Consider the following 22,112-nt stretch of genomic DNA (forward strand, 5'->3'; position numbering starts at 1 on the left):
AGTGGGGGCTACTCTCTAGTTGAGGTGCACAGGCTTCTCACTGCGGTGGTTTCTGTCATTGCCGAGCACCGGCTCTAGGGTGCTCAGGCTTCAGTACTTGGGGTGCATGGGCCTAGTTGCCCCGAGGCATGTGGGATCTTCCGGGACCAGGGACTGAACCCAGATTCCTGCATTGGCAGGCACGTTCTTTACCACTGGACCAAGGGAGAAGTTCTGTCTGTGTTTTCTAAATGTTTCCAAGAAAGACTTTATATGAAGGAAGATCTATGACTAAAAATAAGCTTGAAAGCCACTGTTTGAGATAAACCCAAGAAGGTGCAAAGGGAAGAAAGCCCCATCTATTGAGCACTTACTATATGCTGGGTAATTTTGAAACATCATTAACATAAGTGCATTTAACTTTCACCGCATCTTTATGAGCTACACAGTAGTTAACCCACTTTATAGAAGAGTATATTGAGGTTCAAAGAAGAAAAATCTCACAACCAGCAAGAGTCAGCCATGCTGTAATTCCAAAGCCACGCTGTTTTACATGCCTTCATCTCTGAAAATCCTCGTCACTCCTCAACTAAACTTTTCACATCCCCTCCCCCCTCCCCTTACAATTTAAGCCTGCTCTCAGTCATTTACACTCATAAATTGATTAACGCATCAGTATTCGGTGTGAATGGCTTTTTGCTAATTTGTTACTTCCTTACAATATTCGTTAAGAATCCTTCATTGAGCATCTACCAGATGCCTGGTACTAGGCCAGGTCCCAGAGACACAGACTATCAAAGCACTGCCTCTATTGTGTCCATAGACCAGTGGGGAGAAATGTGGAAACCAATAAACAAAAATATTAAAAATCATGCCATAGATGGCCACAGGGGAACAACTCAAGGACAGCCTGGGAGAGGGAAAGAAAGACAACTACTGCCTTCTTTACTTGGGGATTTGGTGGTTTCTGTTGTTGGCAAGTTTTCTGCTCATAACAGAATACAGCCAATGCCTCCAGCATTATTCTTGCCTCTGGGAAAAGGGGCTCAGATACCAAAATGTACTCTTGACCATTTCCTCCTCACTCCGTAGTGCATAGTTCTATTCCAGGAGGTAAGATAAACTGAAACTCATTGGATTTCTTTTCATTCTCCTTGACTTGAAATACATTTAGACATTAAAAAACTGACTCTTGAAAGCAATTCTATCCCTTGCCTCCCTCTAGATGTTCCTGTCCCGGGCTAAGTCAAAGAAAGATATTGTTCTACTGTAATTTCTTATTCACTCCAAACCCTCTTGTGTTTCCAGCTGAAATAGAATGGAGTGGCACTCCTACCCAGCTCTTTCTTTCTGATCCAATAATAACCCAACTACTGCATCTCTAATGATAGTGATTAGACAGGCTAATATCCAAGCATTAAGGTAAAGCCCTTTCTCTCATCCCTACCGATCATCTCAAATCAGTCTTTCTTTCTGAGTTTCTATTCTCCCTGAGCAATTCGACTTTGCTCCTTCTAAATTCCTTGCCTTTTAAGAATCTACACAGTGAAAACAATTGTTATGGTAATAAGCCACTGATGAGCAAAACACACACCACAGAGCAAACATCAGCAGAAATGAACACATACAGAAGTGCTACTGGAAAGTAAAGTGAATAAAATGATACACAAATTAGCACAAATACATAACCCAACATTGTCAAAATGCACAAATTATCCCTGCTCTAGAAATTTATTTGAAGGAAGTAATTCAAAGGAAGAAAAAAAAGTATGTAAATGCTCTCCTGCAAAATGATAGATGATAGTGGAAAATTGAGATGGTGAGTGAGGCATAGCTGAGTAAATTATAGGCTGTTAACAATGATCATTATGAAATCTGAGTCACAACATGAACATGTTATGGATACATTTTAAATTAAAAATAATAATCGCATAGGTAATATGATTACAAATATGTAGAAAAGTTCTGTTTGCCTAAGGACAGTGGAATCACCAGTAATGTTTTTAAACGTTGTTAGTGGTTACAGTCTTGTCTCTACAATAAAAAAAGGATTCAGACGAAAACAGGATGAGTCATTGCCTGACAACTGTCATCTAATAAGAAAGTCCCCTTTACAGTGACAATGACAGGCATTTAAATGTGAGCACAGATGCCAGGTTCCCTTCACTTATCCTGGTTTATTTATCAATGTTGACCTTTCTAGGAGTTCAAATTAATCTAATCAACCAGTGATAGATTTTATATGGCCTCCAACTGTCTCTTTCTGTCAGTTTATTTGCTCAGTCTTGTCTGATTCTGTGTGATCCTGTCCATGGGATTTTTTCAGGCAAGAATACTGGAGTGGGTTTGCCATTTCCTCCTCCAGGGGATCTTCCTGACCCAGGGACTGAACCCGCGTCTCCTGTGTCTCCTGCATCTCAGATGGGATTTTTTTCACCTGCTGAGCCATCAGGGAAGCCTGGTTGCCAACCAGTAATCAATAAAACCAAAAGGGGTCAAGACACGGGATTTGGGTGTGCAGACCGAGCAGGCCAGGAGGATGCTTGGCTAACGAGGTGCACAGTTTCCTGATGTCTAAGTGTGGGGTGTTTGTGCTCCTGGCTTCTCAGCATAGAGACAGATGCCAGAGGAACTAAAAAGTTCTTGTTTAAATTCAGAAAACGCCCAAGGCTCTGCAGTCCCTCCTGACTCTCGCCCAGCCCCTAGTCTCCGCATGTTTGCTCTGGACACAATTTGAGCCACAGAACAACCTCACAGATACTGTCCTGCCTCTGTCTCTACCAACAGCTCTGGGATGAAGTGAAAGGTTTTGTTTTGTTTGTATAGATTTTTTTTTTTTTTTTTTTTTGCTTACTGTAGCAAAATATACATAACACAAAATGTATCATTTTAACCATCTGGAAGCGTGCAATTCTGTGACACCATCACCACCATCCATCTCCAGAACTTTTCATCATCCTCAATTCAACTCTGTACCCATTAGATAATAAGGCCATTCCCCTCCCCTCCAGACCCTGGTAGCCACTGTTCCTTCTCCTTTCTGTCTCTATGACTTTACCTGCTTTAGGAACCTCATGGAAGTGCCATCATGCAGTGTTTTGTCTTTTTGTGTCTGGCTTATTGCCTTGAGCATAATGTCCTCAAAGTTCATCCATATTCTAGTGTGTGTCAAATTCCCTTCCTTTTGAAAGCTGAATAGTATTCCATTGTATATATCCACCATGAGACTGGGCTTCCCTGGTGGCTCAGGGGTAAAGAATCTGCCTGCAATGCAGGAGACACTGGAGAGGCAGGTTTGATCCCTGGGTCAGGAAGATCCCCTGGAGGAGGGCATGGCTACCCACTCCAGTATTCTTGCTGGGAAAATCCCATGGACAGAGGAGCCCAGGGGGCCACAAAGAGTTGGACACAACTGAAGTGATGGACCACAGCACAGTACCACGAGATGAAGCACTGGAAGGGGCTCTGGCCCGCCTCTTTGGGGATTACTATTCTTACTGACCCAGCCTTGATCTCAAGCTCCATTCTGAGCAGTGGGATTCCATCTTATTCTCACTGGTTCATCCTTCAATTCTCCTCCTCTAGAAGTTCTTTATTCGGGAACTTGCATGTGTTTCCTCTTTCTCCCCAGGATCGGGGAGACTCATTCCTTCTACCCCACGACAGTGGGTGGAGCCAGCGACCTGCTGCTCACTGCTTGGGCGCACTGAACACTTGTCAGCCACCTGTCAGGGCGCCAGTAACTCACCCCACATCCAAGAAGGCCACTACCTGCCAAAGAGGACCTTTGCCTCCCCAGTCTAACCTGCGCATCCCTCTCTCTGCTCCTGTGCTGGGGAAGCTGTGGATCAAAAGATGCACCTTCCCAGGGTGTCTACAGCAAGGCCAGCCTCCCATCTTCCCTGTAACTTTCTTCCCTTCTACTGCCGGTTACCAGATTCTTCTCTGCGACTTTCCTGACTCTGTCTGAACCCTAGAACTCCAGATTCACAGCCCAGAGCCTAAGCACGGGTCCAGCCATACTTACAGCCAGAGAGAGTTCCTCCCTTGAGTGATGACACCCGTGAACTTGGTCAGTCGTCTGGCGTCCACTTCAATCCACTGATGGAGGTCATTCCTCCCCGCGCACCACGCCCCGTCGTAAAAATCATTTTCGTTAATACCCGCCTGAAAAGAAAGAGAGGGGTGTTCTTCAATACTACATATAAAACACACAACCAACAAGGACCTACCGTGTAGCACAGGGGACTACTTTCAGCATCTCGCTATAATCTATCAGGGAAAGGAATCTGAAAAAGCTATACCTGAAAAGATGGAGCTGAATCACTTTGCCATACACCTGAAACTAACACAACATTGCCAATCAACTACACTTTAAAAATGGAGAGGGACATGGCAACCCACTCCAGTATTCTTGCCAGGAGGAATCTCAAGGACATAGGAGCCTGGCAGGCTACAGTCCATAGGGTCGTAAAGAGTCAGACACGACTGAGTGATTGAACACACACACAGACACTTTAAAAAGAAAAAAAAAGGGGGGGAGGGCATTTTTCAGAAGGACCCAGAATATACTCGAAGAAAATTTAGGCAAGTTTTTTTGTGACATTTCGAGGAAGGTGGGTGGGAGGGATAGAAGAGAATGAGGAAGTAGATAAAGAAAAAAAGTCACTGTGCCCTGAACTCTTAATTCTAAATCATAAAAATGAGCTGCTTGTTATTAACAAGTTGGAAATATTTCAATATGATAAGTACTCCTCTTGCCCAGTGTGAAAAATGAAATTTAATGAGTTCTCCTGTTACTCATTCATCCAATAGACACAGATCGTCTCCTACGTACCAGCCTACACACACCAGATGCTGGGAGCACAAAGGTGAATCGTTCCCTCCTGGAACCTCAAGATCCAGGCAGGAAGAAAGACATGAAAATAGGTAAGTGAGAACACAACAGGCAGGTGTTATTTCAGGAATAGGAACAAACTGCTTTGGGAGTTTTCAAGGACAGCACAGCTAACTTGAGCTGGGGGAGACTATGGACAGAACGCCCCCAGGGCAGAGGTGGTATTCGAACGGGATGTTGAAGGTTAGGTTTATCTAGTGAAATTTACTTATTTGCATTTAAGTCATTTGATGGGCCTGAGTATCAGCTGCTTTTGCCACCAGGGATTCTCCTGATTTGAATTTACAACGTGGGTGAATTTCTGCTCTAGAATTTTCCCTGTATTATCACCATTTGAAGAGACAACTCCCTGATGTTTTAAAAAAAAAAATGGCAAATGAGTCAGGGGAAACTTCCTAATTTACTAAGACACTTTCTGCATTAACCTCAGTTTCCCATGCCTATTTCACAAGTACATAATCATATGAGAAAAAGTCTGAATGATACTCAAGAGATGAAAATGACAGGCCAGTCCATCTATCTTCCCTACCTCTGAGCACTTTTCAGCTCAAATTCTGCGTCAGCTTTATTTTAATGGCCAACAGTGATGTGAGATCCAGAGCCCAGCTATAGCAGAGGAACAGCTTGGCAAGGGGTCCTATTGACAGACTCATCCAGCACTGCACTGGCTATCACAAGCCTTGTAGCAGGACCAACATAGGGTAGGCATTCCCAGTCCACTCCTGGAGCAATCCTGAAAGAGCTTTGAGAGCAAATGTTGGAATACTAATGTACCATGGTCTTCTTCTCTCGCCTGGGAAATTCCATGAACAGAGGAGCCTGGCAGGCTACATCCATGGGGTCAAAGTGAGTCAGACACCACTGAGCGACTGAGCACTAGACGGTCTTCTAAAAGCACACCCATCTCAAATGAAGGTGAAAAAACGGCTGCTAGTCAACATTCTCCAGAAACCCACGCTCTCAGTTAACCAGCACCTCTGTGTCTGAAGGCACACAGGGTGTCTATAATGAGGACCTAGAGGTGTTGCCAGATTTTGCCTTCCAGAACCACCAAAAAAAGCTAAATTTTGCAAGTGTGCGTGACTGGTTTTACCTGCACTTCAGTGAGTTTGTTAAAGCGATGCCGACTCTTAAGTACAACGTCTCATTTCCCAGGACTGCCGGTCATCAGGGAGATCACCAACTCCATCTGAAGGCTATAATTACACAATTGCTCCCTTTCTTCATCTACGGCACTTATCCCCCCAAAGGAAGAGGCCTGCAACCCATTAATGACTTACAATATCACAATTCATCTTCTTTCAAGAAACCATAAAACACACTGAGTTTTTGTTGCGATTCCTCTTTTCTCGTAAACCACCCATGAGACTGGTGCTTAGAACAGTTTCATTTATTTATTGAAATTAACCTTCACCTTGCCTCTGCTATTTGCCAAGTAGTAGTCCAGGCAGTAGCAATACAAAGGTAGACAAACATGGAGTCAGACCTGCTTTCCCGGAACTCAGAATAGGCAGACGGACTAAAGTCCCCTCACAGCATCTTCTGGTGTCAGCATCTCAAGATCAACCACTGCATAGCGGGCTGATTAAGAGTTTGTGCTCTGAAGTCCTAGCTGGGTGTGAATCTCAGCTCTGCAACCATCATACTGTACAAGTTCAGGCAACTTGCCTAAACGCTCTGTGCCTCGGTTTCCCCATCTGTTCAAGTGAGAGCGATGCTCATTTCCCCCTTAGGATGCTGACTGTGCTTTCAACAGGGGCCGGCACTTGGTTAACACGGATGCCAAAAGAGCTGAACACTCAGTTAACACTAGTTATCAGTACTTCTGGGCTTCCCTGCTGGCTCAGTGGTAAAGAATCCACCTGCCAAGCAGGAGACACGGTTCGATTCCTGGGTCGGGAAGATCCCCTGGAGAAGGAAATGGCAACCCACTCCAGTACTCTTGCCAAGATAATCCCATGGACTGCCTGTCGCTGGCTACAGTCCATGGGGTCTCGAAGAGTCAGACACAACTTAGCAACTAAACAACAACAACAAATCAGTACATCTAAAACAATAAATGTTTGGTAAATCATGAAAATATGGATGTTTTACGAATTATTTCACATCTTACGCAAGTCCAGGGAATTGCAACACTATTCCAGTCAACTGGTGTCACAGTGTGTACAACATCAAATATCCAGAAGAGAGCTATAAAACCTGAAAAAAGAGGAGGTTCACTGTCTACAGATCTCAACAGGAGTCCGTGCTGCCCACCCGCCGCCCCCTCATGGGATATCTGGCAATGCTTGCAGCCGTGTCTGGCTGTGACAACTGGGGGCAGTGTGTGCAACTGGCAATGATAGACAGGACAGGGATGCTGCAAAACATCCTACAACCGGTGGGACAGCCCCGGCCACATAGAGCTGCCCAGCCACAAACGTTGATCACGCAGAGCTTAAGCGTGCCAGCTCCTGGGCTAAGCAGACAAGAGAGAGCTGCCATACAGCTCGCAATGTTTACCCCTCCAAGATCACGCAGGCTCACAGCAGCTGTCCTCATGCCATTCAACCAAAGCCTACCGTCTGAGATCTGACATTCCAGTTCCTGTCCCTGGTTTTGCGAGCCTGGATATTCTGCTTCTGCTGCCAATCTCAGCTCTTCCTAAGCACACCAGACAGTCAGTTAAGGCTAATAAGGTGTCAGGGGACTGAAGAGCCCTGCCCGAAGCTGACTCTTTGGGACATGACAGCCACCTCTGCAAAATCCATTATAAATTTATAAAGCAAGCGTCCAGGAGAATTCAATGAAAGAGGGGGTACCGGTCTCAGAGATGTCACCAAATTACACCAGAGTGCCAAAAATGGCATCAGTAACACGTCTGAGAAACTTAGAAACATTCATCCTTTTCTGTTTAACGATGCAGAGAAGTACTTCATAAATTTTGCAGAAATTTCAGTCAGAAGTTGTTGAAATGAAAGGTTTGATTCCTTAAACTTTAAGGAAGCTAGTCTTCAAAATACCACTTACATAGAATAATTGTTTCTACTAGAGTACCAAACAAATTAGGAATTAATGTAATTTTCTCAAGGCAATTTTTATATGCATCATTTTTTTCCCTTAAAAATCCCTATCAAGACATCTAATAGATGAAAGATTTTGCTTAAGGCAAAAGGGGAAATTATTAATTCCATAACAAAGAGAAACCCTGATACTCTCCATTTACGATCAATCAAACAGGAATTTTCTATTTCAAAATGATGGAGTAAATACGTTGGTTTTTCCAGGTTCTTCTCTTACAAGTTACCCTAAACAAAGAAAACAAGATAAAGAAACACAACTTTGACCGCTGATAGAACTAGGAGATGCTTATAAAACTCAGATCACAATATATGAAGATAAAAATGAGATGAAGGGCTCTTGAATAACTCCATAAGAGAAGGAAGTGCTAACTTCCAAGGGGCACACCAATGGGAAGTGAGCCACACAGAATTTAAGAAAGCTCAAAAACTGGATCTTAGATATCTTGGAAGGTAAGAGTGAGAGAGGGCTAAAAACAGGGAATTGTTTCAAAATGTGTATCAAAAAAATTAGATTCTCACGTCCCCCCCACATCCCTAGCCTTCAGTTCAGTTCAGTCCCTCAGTCATGTCCAAATCTTTGCAACCCCATGGACTTCAGCACTCCAGGCCTCCCTGTTCACCACCAACTCCCAGAGTTTACTCAAACTCATGTCCATCGAGTTGGTGATGCCATCCAACCACCTCGTCCTCTGTCGTCCCCTTCCCCTCACGACTTCAATCTTTCCCAGCATCAGGGTCTCTTCCAATGAGTCAGTTCTTCACATCAGGTGACCAAAGTATTGGAGTTTCAGCTTCAGAATCAGTCCTTCCAATGAATATTCAGGACTGATTTCCTTTAGGATGGACTGGTTGGATCTCCTTGTGGTCCAAGGGATTCTCAAGAGTCTTCTCCAACAATGCAGTTCAAAAGCATCAATTCTGTTTCACCATAGATAATATACATGCTGTTCTTTCGCAACATCCCACCCTCACCTTCTCCCACCCCAGGTGGGATGCATGAGACAAGTGCTCGGGCCTGGTGCACTGGGAAGACCCAGAGGAATCAGGTGGAGAGGGAGGTGGGAGGGGGGATCGGGATGGGGAATACGTGTAAATCTATTGCTGATTCATGTCAATGTATGACAAAACCCACTGAAAAAAAAAAAAAAGTGAATTTTAAAGACAAAAAAATAAAAATAAAAAAAATAAAAACAAAAAACAAAAGCATCAATTCTTCGGCACTTAGCTTTCTTCATAGTCCAACTCTCACATCCATACATGACTACTGGAAAAACCATAGCTTTGACTAGATGGACCTTTGTTGGCAAAGTAATGTCTCTGCTTTTTAATATGCTGTCTAGGTTGGTCACAGGTTTTCTTCTAAGGAGAAAGCATCTTTTAATTTCATGATTGCAGTCACCATCTGCAGTGATTCTGGAGCCCAAAAAAATCACTGTCACTGTTTCCATTGTTTCCTCATCTATTTGCCATGAAGTGATGGGACCAGATGCCATGATCTTAGTTTTCTGAATGCTGAGTTTTAAGCCAACTTTTTCACTCTCCTCTTTCACGTTCATCAAGAAGCTCTTTAGTTCTTCTTTGCTTTCTGCCATGAGGGTGGTGTTATCTGCATATCTGAGGTTATTGATATTTTCCCTGGCAATCTTCATTCCAGCTTGTGTTTCTTCCAGCCCAGCATTTCTCATGATGTATTCTGCATATAAGTTAAATAAATAGGGTGACAATATATAGCCTTGATGTACTCCTTTCCCAATTTGGAACTAGTCTGTTGCTCCATGTCCAGTTCTAACTGTTGCTTCTTGACCTCCATACTGATTTCTCAGGAGGCAGGTCAGGTGGTCTGGTATGCCAATCTCTTGAAGAATTTTCCATAGTTTGTTGTGATTCACACAGTCGAAGGCTTTGGCATAGTCAATAAAGTAGATGTTTTTTTTGGAACTCTCTTGTTTTTTCGATGATCCAATGGATGTTGGCAATTTGATCTCTGGTTCCTCTGCCTTTTCTAAATCCAGCTTGAATATCTGGAAGTTCACGGTTCACGTACTGTTGAAGCCTGGCTTGGAGAATTTTGAGCATTACTTTGCTAGCATGTGAGATGAGTGCAATTGTGAGGTAATTTGAACATTTTTTGGCATTGCCTTTCTTTGGGGTTGGAACGAAAACTGACCTTTTCCAGTCCTGAGGTGACTGCTGAGTTTTCCAAATTGCTGGCATATTGAGTGCAGCACTTTCACAGCATCATCTTTCAGGATTGAAATAGCTCATCTGGAATTCCATCACCTCCACTAGCTTTGTTCATAGTGATGCTTCCTAAGGCCCACTTGATTTTACATTCTAGGATGTCTGGCTCTAGGTGAGTGATCACACCATCGTGATTATCTGGGTCATGAAAATCTTTTTTGTATAGTTCTTCTGTGTATTCTTGCCACCTCTTCTTAATATCTTCTGCTTCTGTTAGGTCCATATCATTTCTGTCCTTTATTGTCTCCATCTTTGCATGAAATGTTCCCTTGGTATCTCTAATTTTCTTGAAGAGATCTCTAGTCTTTCCCATTTTATTGTTTTCCTCTATTTCTTTGCACTAATCACCAAGGAAGAGTTTCTTATCTCTCCTTGCTATTCTTTGGAACTCTGCACTCAAGTGGGTATATTTTTCCTTTTCTCCTTTGCAGTTTGCTTCTTTTCTTTTCACAGCTATTTGTAAGGCCTCCTCAGACAGGCATTTTGGTTTTTGCATTTCTTTTTCTTGGGGATGGTCTTGATCGCTGCCTCCTGTACAATGTCACAAACCTCCATCCATAGTTCTTCAGGCGCTCTATCAGATCTAATCCCTTGAATCTATTTGTCACTTCCACTATATAATCGTAAGGGATTTGATTTAGGTCATACCTGAATGGTTTAGTGGTTTTCCCTACTTTCTTCAATTTAAGTCTGAATTTTGCAATAAGGAGTTCATGATCTGAGCCACAGTCAGCTTCCAGTCTTGTTTTTGCTGATGGTATAGAGCTTCTCCATCTTTGGCTGCAAAGAATATAACCAGTCTGATTTTGTTATTGACCATCAGGTGATGTCCATGTGTAGAGTCTTCTGCAGAAAATGTGATTTTTTTTCTCTTAAAAAAGGCAACCAGAGAGACTAGATTTGAAAACCCCGGACACAGAGGAGGGCAGATATGATAGATAAGTACAGAGAATTCAGTGGAAATCAATCAGCAAGCATAGTGAAGTGTGAGATGACCCACCTCTCTTCCTCCATGCAATTCTAGAACACAATGCAGCCAAGTGTAGAACAAACAAAAAATAAATAGGCTAAAAATATAATGGAGAACAGGAAACAACCTCAAAGAAACTATAATTATGACCCCTTGAAAGAGAAGATCTTGTTTGCATGAATCAAGACTAGGAGTCTTAGGGAGAAAATAGCAGTACACAAGAAAGAACTCTTGGAATGCGAGAATTCCAATAACAATAAACAGCACCGGAAAAAGAGGACGAGCAGAGTAAAGTCAGAGATTTCCGCCCGCCCCCCACTGCCCAAGGAAGAAATTGCAAAAAATTACTATATGAAAATGTCCCAGGGCTCTATGGCTTAAGTCTCCAAAGAACTAAGAATATGAGACAAAGAATGAAATAAGATCCACACCAAAGGATATCATTGTGAACTTCAAAATATCAGCAATAAAGAGATTATAAGAGCTTTCAAAGAGGAAACAATAAAACGAAAAGGGGAAGGAAAAGTTGGGAGATTGGGACTGATATATACACACCACTATATATAAAAACGGTAACTAATAAGAACTTACTATATAGCACAGGGAGCTCTACTCAACAGTCTGTAATGACCTTTATGGGTTAAGAATCTTAAAAAGAGTGGATATATGTATATGTACAGCTGATTCACTTTGATGTACAGTAGAAGCTAACACAACATTGTAAATCAACTATACTCCAATAAAAATTAATTTTGAAAAATAAATTTAAGATTCATCCATGTATGGCAAAACCAATACAATACTGTAAAGAAAATAAATAAATAAAACTGAAAAAATAAATAAACAAAATAAAACAAAGATAAAAGAATAAGAAGGGTACCAGAATTCTCAATAACATCTGAAGCTAATAGAATGGAGAGATAGCAAATCCAAGATTCTGAAAGCAAAGATTTTCCAACTTAGAACTTTATACTTAGAGTATTGATCACAAAAGACAGTTTTCAGATTCACAGATCCTCAAAAAAATTTCTCTCATACCATTTCCAGGAAGCTACTATGGGATATGCTCCACAAAAATGAGGCAGAACACCAAAAAGAGGAAGATGTCAGATTGAGAAATCAGAGGTTCCAAAACAGGATGACGGTGAAGAAATCCTAAGATACAAGTGATGCAGAAGATCCAGAAACACAGCAGGTCAAAGGGCTCCTGAAAGGATTTCTACAGAAACACAAAAAGCAAAAGTCACACTAAACATGGTTGAACAGATCTGACCTTATAGAAAGTTACACAGACGGCTGTTTTATAGACCCAGACTATTGCAGGGTATGGGATGATTTTTAAAACATGAGCACTTCCAGGAAAACAAAAAATCATCAAAAAATTATATAATGGGAATTAATTCTTGGCTCAAAACTACAATAATTCTTGGCTCAGTAGTAAGCAGTATTTATAGTCATAACAATGAAAACCTCAAATGTAGGTTTGCCCAAAATTTGAGATACAATTTTGTTGGAAAGATTAAATAGGGATGATTAGAAATGAGCTGAAACTGTCATCTTCTGTAATAAAGATTCAAATAATAAAGTTCAAAATTTATAAATTAGTATATCTCAATATGTGCACATTATTTAGAAATTCTAATTCAAATTCCCAAAGAAACAAGTAAAAAGGGCTGGAAGTAGTTGCTCCATTCACAGCATTTGATGGGGGTCAGGGGGTGGGGTGGAATGTGGAATGCCTCTACAGGGACCATCGCTTTGTTTTTATTTTTGCCTTTTCCAACTTTATTAGGAGTAATCAACAGATACAGTTGTACATATTTAGAGTACAACTTGATGATTTCATGGGTATACACATTATAGAATGATTACCAAGACCAACATAATTAATATAGCCATCACCTCAAGTGTTAACTCTTCTGTTTGTGTGTGTGGAGGGAATGCTTAAGATATATTTCTCAACAACTTTCAAGTATTACACAATACTGTGTTATTAACTATAACAACAATAACAATAATAATATTAGATCCTTTGAACTTACTCTTCTTGTAACTGAAAGTATACACTCTTTAACCTACATCTCCCCATTTCCTCTCCTGCTTAGCCCCTGGCAACAACCATTCTATTGTTTATCTGTTATAATCCTTTAATGCTGTGATTTCTTTAACTACTTGCTTATAAAACTGACTGAAATAAATTTTAATGTTAAAGAGGAAAGGAAAGGAGATGCACAAATAGAGAGAGATGCACAAATACAGTTTAGTTCAGTCATTCAGTTGTGTCCGACTCTTTGCAACCCCATGGACTGCAGCACGCCAGGCTTCCCTGTCTATCACCAACTCTCGGAGCTTGCTCAAACTCATGTCCATCGAGTTGGTGATGCCATCCAACCATCTCATCTTCTGTTGTCCCCTTCTTCTCCCTCCTTCAATCTTTCCCAGCATCAGAGTCTTTTCAAATGAGTCAGTTCCTCATATGAGGTGGCCAAAGTATTGGAGTTTCAGCTTCAGCATCAGCCCTTCCAATGAATATTCAGGACTGATTTCCTTTAGGATTGATTGCTTTGATCTCCTTGCAGTCCAAGGGACTCTCAACAGTCTTCTCCAACACCACAGTTCAAAAGCATGAACTCTTCAGCACTCAGCTTTCTTTATCGTCCAGCTCTCACATCCATACATGACTACTGGAAAAACCATAGCTTTGACTAGACAGACCTTTGTTGGCAAAGTATTGTCTCTGTTTTATAATATGCTGTCTAGGTTGGTCATAGCTTTTCTTCCAAGGGGCAAGCGTCTTTCAATTTTGAAGACGAATATGGACAGATGCACAAATATGATATACAACCTACTTTTGAAACTATTCTTTAAATTTCTAGGTGTCTACATGAGCACCTACTATGTGCTAGGTACTATGGTAGTACCTATGCTAGGTACAATTTGCTTTATGGCATATATAGAAAACTGTGAGTCTCAAAATCACTCTGCTGTTGTGAAATCATTGATCTGCAATGTACATACTTCATGATCATGGGCTGCCTCAGTACAGAAACATCTGGAAGCAAATTAAAAAGTTATATCCAAGTGAGTGTAACAATTTAGCAATTCAGCAATTCCCAGATAATTGACCCAGCTGCCACTTTGTAAACATAACCCAGGGCTATCTGGACTGAAACAGAATAAAGTAATAGTTCTCTTTAAATCTTTTTCAGAAAAAAAAATTCTAAGAAACAGAGGCTGAATCTTTATAGTTACCAACAAGTTACCCCTTTTGGAGGCAGTGATTACCTAAAAATGTTAGCTGTGATATCTGATTAACACAGGTAAGTAACTACTCTCCCAAAAGAGACCATAATGCTCTCTGAATATCTACCTTCGGTAAACCTCTGTGATAAACTTTTGAAATATGCATAAAACTGCCTGGGTGCAAATCAGCTGATCCTTTGGCAAAAAAGCAGAGCTTCCTGCTGCTTTAGACCTTAATCATCAGTGTTGTTGTTGTTTAGTCATTAAGTTGTATCTGACTCTTTGTGACCCCATGGACTGCAGTACACGAGGCTTCCCCATCCTTCATTATCTCTGAGTTTGCTCAAATTCATGTCCATTGAGTGGGTGATGCTATCTAACCATCTCATCCTCTGCTGCCCCTGTCTCCTTTTGCCTTTACTCTTTCCCCGCATCAGAATCTTTTCCAGTGAGTCAGCTATTCCCATCAGGTGGCCAAAGTATTGGAGCTTCAGCTTCAGCATCAGTCCTTCCAATGAATATTCAGGACTGATCTCCTTTAGGATGGACTGGTTGGATCTCCTTGCAGTCCAAGGGACTCTCAAGAGTCTTCTCCAACACCACAGTTCAAAAGCATCAATTATTCAGTACTCAGCTTTCTCTACACTCCAACTCTCACATCTGTACATGACTACTGGAAAAACCATAGCTTTGACTATACGGACCTTTGTTGGCAAAGGAATGTCTCTGCTTTTTTCAGTTTAGCTATTGAGGTTCAGCATAGCTTTTCTTCCAAGTAAGCATCTTTTAATTTCATGGCTGTAGTCACCCTCAGCAGTGATTTTGGAGCCCAAGAAAATAAAATGTGCCACTTCTTCCAATTTTTCCCCTTCCATTTGCCATGAAGTTTTGGGACCGGATGCCATGATCTTAGCTTTTTTAATATTGAGCTTTAAGCCAGCTTTTTCCCTCTCCTCTTTCACCTTCTTCAAGAAGCTCTCTAGTTCCTCTTCACTTTCTGTCACTAGAATGATATCATCTGCATATCTGAGGTTGTTGATATTTCTCCTGGCAATCTTGATTCCAGCTTGTGATTCATCCAGCCCAGCATTTCGCATGATGTACTCTGCATAGAAGTTAAATAAGCAGGGTGACAATATACAGCCTTGTACTCCTTTTCCAATTTTGCACCAGTCCATTGTTCCACATAAGGTTCTAACTGTGGCTTCTTGACCCACATACAGGTTTCTCAGGAGACAGATAAGGTGGTCTGCTATTCCCATCTCTTTAAGAATGTTCAACAGTTTTTGTGATCTGTTCAACAGATCAACAAAGGCTTCAACAGTCAAAGGCTTTTGCATAGTCAATGAAACAGAAGCAAATATTTTTCTGGAATTCCCTTGCTTTCTTTATGGTCCAACGAATGTTGGCAGTCTGATCTCTAGTCCTCTGCCTTTTCCAAACCCAGCTTGTACATCTGGAAGTTCTTGGTTCACATATACGAGCTCATCTTCAGGTGTCATGTTTTTGCCTTTTCATGTTCATGATGTTCTTAAGGCAAGAATACGGAGCCGTCCCCTCCTTCAGTGGGCCCGGTTTGTCAGAGCTCCCCTCTGTGACCTGTCTGTCTTGAGCGGCTCTGGATGTCGTGGCTCACACCTTCAGTGAATTATGCAAACCTCTTCGCCACAACAAGTCTGTGATCCACGAAGGGATAATCATCAATAAAGCTGATTAAAGAGAAATACTCATTACTTTTAAATCCATTTTTAAACCCCAAATCCACTTTTTAAAAATGTCTTGCACCAGCTAAGGAAAACAATAAATATCTTGAGTTTGAAATGAAAAATGATTAAAAACAAAATCTATCAGGGAGTTCCCTGACACAACTAAGAATTCACAAGCCACAACGAAAGATTCTGCATGCCACAATGAAGATCAAAGGTCCTACATCTGGTGCAGCCAAATACATAAATTAAAAAATCTTAAAAATTTTACAAAGTGCACTCACCCAGGTACCCACACCCAGATCAAAATGTAGAATATGACCAGCATGCCCAAAGTTCCCACCATTGGCCTCATCCAGGCATTACCTTTCCCCTAACATAACCATTGTTTTGACATCCATCTCCCTGGACTGATTTTCCTATTTTCTTTTTTCTATAAATGGAACTTTCTGTGACAACTCTTTTGTGCCTGGCTCCTTTTGCTCAATGTGGTTTCTGTGAGATTCATCCATATTATTACGGGTAGCAGTAACTTATTCCTTTTCACTGCTGTATAGTACTCCACTGTACACATATACAAATGACTTATCCATTATACTGTCTGATGGACATGGGGATTACTACCATATTGGGAGTATCATGAATAACAATGCTATGAACCTATCTGGACATGTTTTTTGTACATGTATGAATGCATTTCTTTTAGGCATAAGAAAGAATTTGTTAGATTAACAGGTACAAGAATGTTGAGTTTAGTAGCTACTGCCAAACAGGTACCCAACGTGGTCGTGCTATTTCATGATCCCAGCACTATATAAAAGTTTCTATTGCTCCATATCTTCGCCCACACTTGATATTGTTCTTTTTTTTTTAAGCCACATATCATTGCGATTTTAATCTGTATTTACTTGATGACTTAAGATAACAGCACTTTCTTAGGTTTATTGGCCATGATATTGCTCCATAACCACAGCACAGCTCCAGTCACACTGGCTTTGCTTTAGTTCTTCAAATATAACATGTTCCCTCCACCACGGGGCCTTTGCACACACTGTTCCCTTCAACTGGGAATTCTCTCCTGTCCCCTCGGTCAACTCTTTGTCTGATAAACTCTTAAGTTTTAATCCTGCTTCAAACCTTGTAGCCCATCCTCAGGAAAGTGTTCCAGATTTCTAGATTGAGGCAGGTTTGTTGGGTATAGAAAACCATGGTGTGATGGGTTGGATTATATCCTCCAAAAACATAGGTTCAATCTCTAATCCCTAGAACCTCAGAAGGTGATCTTATTTGGGAACAGGGTTGTTGCAGATAAAATTAGCAGATGAAGATGAGGGCCTAAACCTGATGACTGGTGTCTTTGGAAGAAGGAGAATTCTGGTTATGGAGACAGACACACAGAGAGATGAGAGATGATGTAGGAGGGAGACCGCCTGTGATCACAGAGGCAGACTGGAGAAATGCCACTACAAGCCAGGAACACCCATCCTGGGATGCCTGAGGACTGGCAGCTGGAAGAGGCAAGGAAGGATCCTCTACTAGTAGCTTAAGAGGGAGTTCAGACCTATAAGCACTTTGATTTCAGACTTCCAGCCTCTGGAATTGTGAGAGAATAAATTCCTGTTGCCTTACGCTGTTTGTGACACTTTGCTACGGAGGCCCCCGGAGCTAATGCACCTGGTCCTCTCCTTCTGCATATTCATCACAGGTTGCCATTGGGTGATCTCACCCATGAGATTTCTTTCAAAATAATTTCATTTCCCCATTTCATGACCCAAGGCCAAAATAACACTGGAGGAGGCATCCTGGACTCCTCTTTTTCTCTCTCGCATCCGAACTTCATTCTCCTCCTCATCAGAAAAGCCTGCTTTCAAAATAGCCAAAACCCAACCACTTCTCACTGCCTCCACACCCCTGGCTTGGCCAAAGCCAGCATCACCGCTCATGTGGGGTGCTGAACATCACCCCTCCCAGGCCCCCTGCTTTGACGCCTGCTCCCCTAAGTCAACACAGAGACTGGGTTACTCCTTTGCACTTGCAAAGCAGAGCATGGCATTCCTGCACCCAAAACCTTTCCACGGCCCCTCAATTGGCTCAAGAGTAAAAGTCAAAGTCCCCCCAGAGTGACGTCTGGGCTGGCGACTGCCCTCTGCACTCTCTGGGCCCCAGCCGCCCCTGCTCCTTGTTAACTGCTGATGTCCAGCCTGTTGTCACCACAAGACCCTCACGTCACTCCCACTGCCGGAATGCTCCTCCCACAGCTACCCCATCCCTTGCTGATCCTTAAGCCAACTTGGCCCAAATATTACCTCCTGAAACCTGACCTTGATCACCTTTAACTATAACCTGCCCCCTCCCCAGAGGTGGCCCTCCCGACCCCACTGCTGGCTATACATTTGTCACACTTATCACTTTTTGAAATACTATAAAAATCCTGTTACATTTCTTGCTTTTATGTGACTCCTTCTGGCCACCTGATGACAAGAGGTGACTCATTAGAAAAGACCCTGATGCTGGGAAAGATTGAGGGCAGGAGGAGAAGGGGCGACAGAGGATGAGATGGTTGGATGGCATCACCGACTCAACGGGCACGAATTTGAGCAAACTCCGGGAGATGGTGACGGACAGGGAAGCCTGGCGTGCTGCAGTCCACGGGGTCTGACAACAGTCAGACACCATTTAGGGACTGAACAACTCCCACTCGATTGTAAGTTGTCAGATGGCGAGGGTCTCTGTTTTGGTCACGAAGGCATCCCAAGGACCTAGGACAGGACCCAGCATACAGAAGGCCTTCCTTAAATATCTGCTAAAAGATTAGAGAGTGCTTCTGGTTTTGTTCACCATTGTCTCCCCAGGACATCTGACAGCGCCTGCCTAGCACCAGCAAGGTTCCCAGGAGGCAGGGTTTTGAATGAAATGAGTGAAGACGAGAACAACTCTGCTCTGATCTGTCTTCCGCGCCTCCTCTCCCTTCCCTGTCTTTTATCCTCTCTTCACACAAATCTTCTCTGCCTGGGCAGTGTGTGCTGTGTCCACTGAAACCCTAGCTCAGAAGGGCCTGGACTCCTGGCTCCCAACCGTATGTGCCCAGGAGACAGTGTGGCTGGGCTCACAGCCCAGAGGGCCCATCCTCACAAGGCATCATCTGAAAAGGTACAGTGGCTTCTGCCAGCTGAATGGACATGAGGCCCCATGGGGACGACTGTTGACACCGCTAAACTTCTCTGGGTCCTGCCAGGGTGGTACTAGGAGACTCAGCGGTCAGGGAGATGAGTCAGAAGGGGGTTGCTGGAGGAGACGACAAGCTGAACCTTCCCATGGGCACCTGAGATGCAAAGAAATCCCTTCCCTCTGCATCTCGGCTCTGTGCTTATTAGGTATTGGGTTAGGGCAGGTCGCTCAGCCCTTGACTTCAGTTCCTCTTCTCTAAACCAGAGTTTCCCTCTGAGTACACTGAAGATGAAATAAAATAATGATTTAGTGCAATTTAGTAAAATAGTAAAGAAAAAATTCAGATGGCAAGTGGCACCAGGGGGTTAGTAGTTTCAGAATGGTGTGAGACCTGCAGGCCCGGCGTCTCTGCTCCTTGGGGCTCCCTTGTCCTCCTTACCCTGCTCTGAGCCTAGTTCTTTTCACTGTACTTGCCTTCAGGATGCAACCAAGAATGACAATAGCACCTCAATCTCATTATGGCAAATTCTCACTTTGAATTTTCCGAAAGTCATGATTTAAAATATTTGGTCCTGTTATTGCCATAAAAATCCAAATACCCCAAATTCCAGCATCCTGGCATCCAGACATTGTGTCCCAGACCGTTTCTTGAAGCCAGACGCAGAACAAAATCCCTTTCTGGGAACGAACATGACATTCTTGGGTTTAGATACTATACCCACTGTGATGACTTTTGCCTCTGCAGCACCCAGCACATAAACAGCCCCCAGGGAGGGCTTGTTGGCTTAGAGCACGGTTCTGTGCAACCAGAAAGAAATGAGAGGCTGTCGTCCAGAGAACCGGGACAGTGTGAAGGAACAGACAAGCTTTGGGCTCCGAAGACCCTGAGTGCAAATGATTCCAGCGTCAGGCAGGAGTCGGGGTGCCCAGGGTGACGCCTGAGAAAACAGAGCTGCCCTGGGTGGTGTCCACAAGTTAAACATGGTCTCCACTTTTGGCCAGATGGGGCTTCCCAGGTGGCATTAGTGGTAAAGAATCTGCCTGCCAGTACAGGAGATGTAAGAGATGTGGGTTCGATTCTTGGGTCGGGAAGCTCCCCTGGAAAAGGGCAAGGCAACCTACTCTAGTATTCTTGACTGGAGAATCCCATGGACAGAGGAGCCCAGTGGGCTTACAGTTCATGGGGTTGCAAAGAGTCAGACATGCCTGAAGGACTGAGCAAGCATGCATGCGTATTTGGCCAGGGTGGGCACCAGGTGTCACCAGGGCCAAAGAGGACTGGCAGACAGACATGTGGGATGTGCTCAGCCTCCTGAACTTCAACACCAGGATAAAAACTGGTTCAATGCTCTATAATCAACTCCCCGTGGGTATATCAGGCTTCCTTTGTGGCTCAGCTGGTTAAAGAATCCGCCTGCAATGCGGGAGACCTGGGTTTGATCCCTGGATTGGGAAGATCCCCTGGAGAAGGGAAAGGCTACCCACTCCAGTATTCTGGCCTGGAGAATTCCATGGACAGTCCATGGGGTCGCAAACAGTCGGACACAACTGAGCGATTTTCACTTTCACATATCTGAAGCCATGGGCATCGACTATCTTCATGGCTTATACCTCATTTCAGGTAAAAAGATGATCAGAACATTGGCAGTGGATTCTAATATCAGGATCTGGATGCTCTGTAGAATTCTCTGAATAGAATGACTTCCAAGAGGAGCTGGGTTTCATTCCAGCGGTTCTGAGAAGTGGCTCAGACAGATGCTATTATTATAACCAGACTTCCTCATGAAAGACAGCTAACACACATGAGACAAGTCATGGGCCAGAGAGAATCAAATGACGACCGGGCATCGCAAAGACATCTGAAGGTGTTGATGTTCCATGTTTTTCCCTGTGACCTCAAAACATCAGCTCTTTCTTCAAAACTCTGATCAGAATGTCAGCCTCTTACATTCTGATTATTGGCAGGAATCACAATGACACCCTGAGGTACAATCAGGCTCTCAGTATTTCATTTCTTCGGATCACATGTCAGGCTTATACTTACCATCATTTTAGAGTCTTAAGAATGAAACTGAAACCCAGCCCTTTGAAATGCAAGTGCTGCCATAAGCTGCTCAAGGCTTTGCTACCAATAACAGTGGTGGTGGGATAAATCAAAGAGTGGCGCTGTCTCTGACACCACCTTGCTGAATTTACGAGCCACGGAAAATCTCTCAGGGTCCTTAGAGGATTCTGTGGAGACAGGACAGGCAATGGCTACTGTTAAATGACCCACCTGAATACAGGGCTATCTCCTAAGACCAAGCACAGGCAAACAAATGCCCCAAGTGTGATTTTAGAGCTCATTACCGAGACTTTCTCTTCGAGATCTGGGATGTTAATTTCCAATCTGCCTGTGACTGGTCCCAGAGCAGAAGAAGCCAATGATTGTTTCTAAATGAGACCACAGACAGCCTCACAAGTGAGTTAGTAGAAAAGGACCCTGGGATACTGCCAGACTAAACCTGGGTAAGACTATCCTGATGAACTGGACCCCTCCCTTGAATTCCTGAAGCTCTCTTTTGTGCCAGTATACCTGTGAAATGTAAACCTGGGCTTCTCCTCTGAGCTTATATTATTAAATTGACACAAGCAAAACTCCACTTGTAAAAAGGAGAATTTAGAAGTTGAATTATAAGGTGTTTTTAATCTGTCGAAGTCTCATGCTTAAAATGAGGACAAAAGAATGCTACAGACTGAATGCATAAGTCCCCTCAGTACTCATATGTGGAAACCTAACCTCCAAGGTGATAGTTTTAGGGACCTTTGGGAAGCGATTAGGTTACAAAGTTGGAGCCCTTTTGAAT

At 43.0% G+C, this 22,112-nt stretch overlaps 1 protein-coding gene across 2 annotated transcripts in view; it reads right to left on the reverse strand.

Annotated features, from left to right (window-relative positions):
• CPXM2 (carboxypeptidase X, M14 family member 2) overlaps positions 1-22,112 on the reverse strand; it is a 134,665-nt gene that overhangs the window by 75,105 nt on the left and 37,448 nt on the right. For both annotated transcript variants that reach the window (XM_061162855.1, XM_061162854.1), the window contains one exon: positions 4,007-4,146. In XM_061162855.1, the coding sequence (XP_061018838.1) occupies positions 4,007-4,146 (140 nt within the window). The remainder of the gene's footprint in view (positions 1-4,006; positions 4,147-22,112) is intronic.

The sequence above is a fragment of the Dama dama genome, chromosome 15, assembly GCF_033118175.1.
Source record: "Dama dama isolate Ldn47 chromosome 15, ASM3311817v1, whole genome shotgun sequence".
NCBI classification, from domain to species: Eukaryota; Metazoa; Chordata; class Mammalia; order Artiodactyla; family Cervidae; genus Dama; species Dama dama.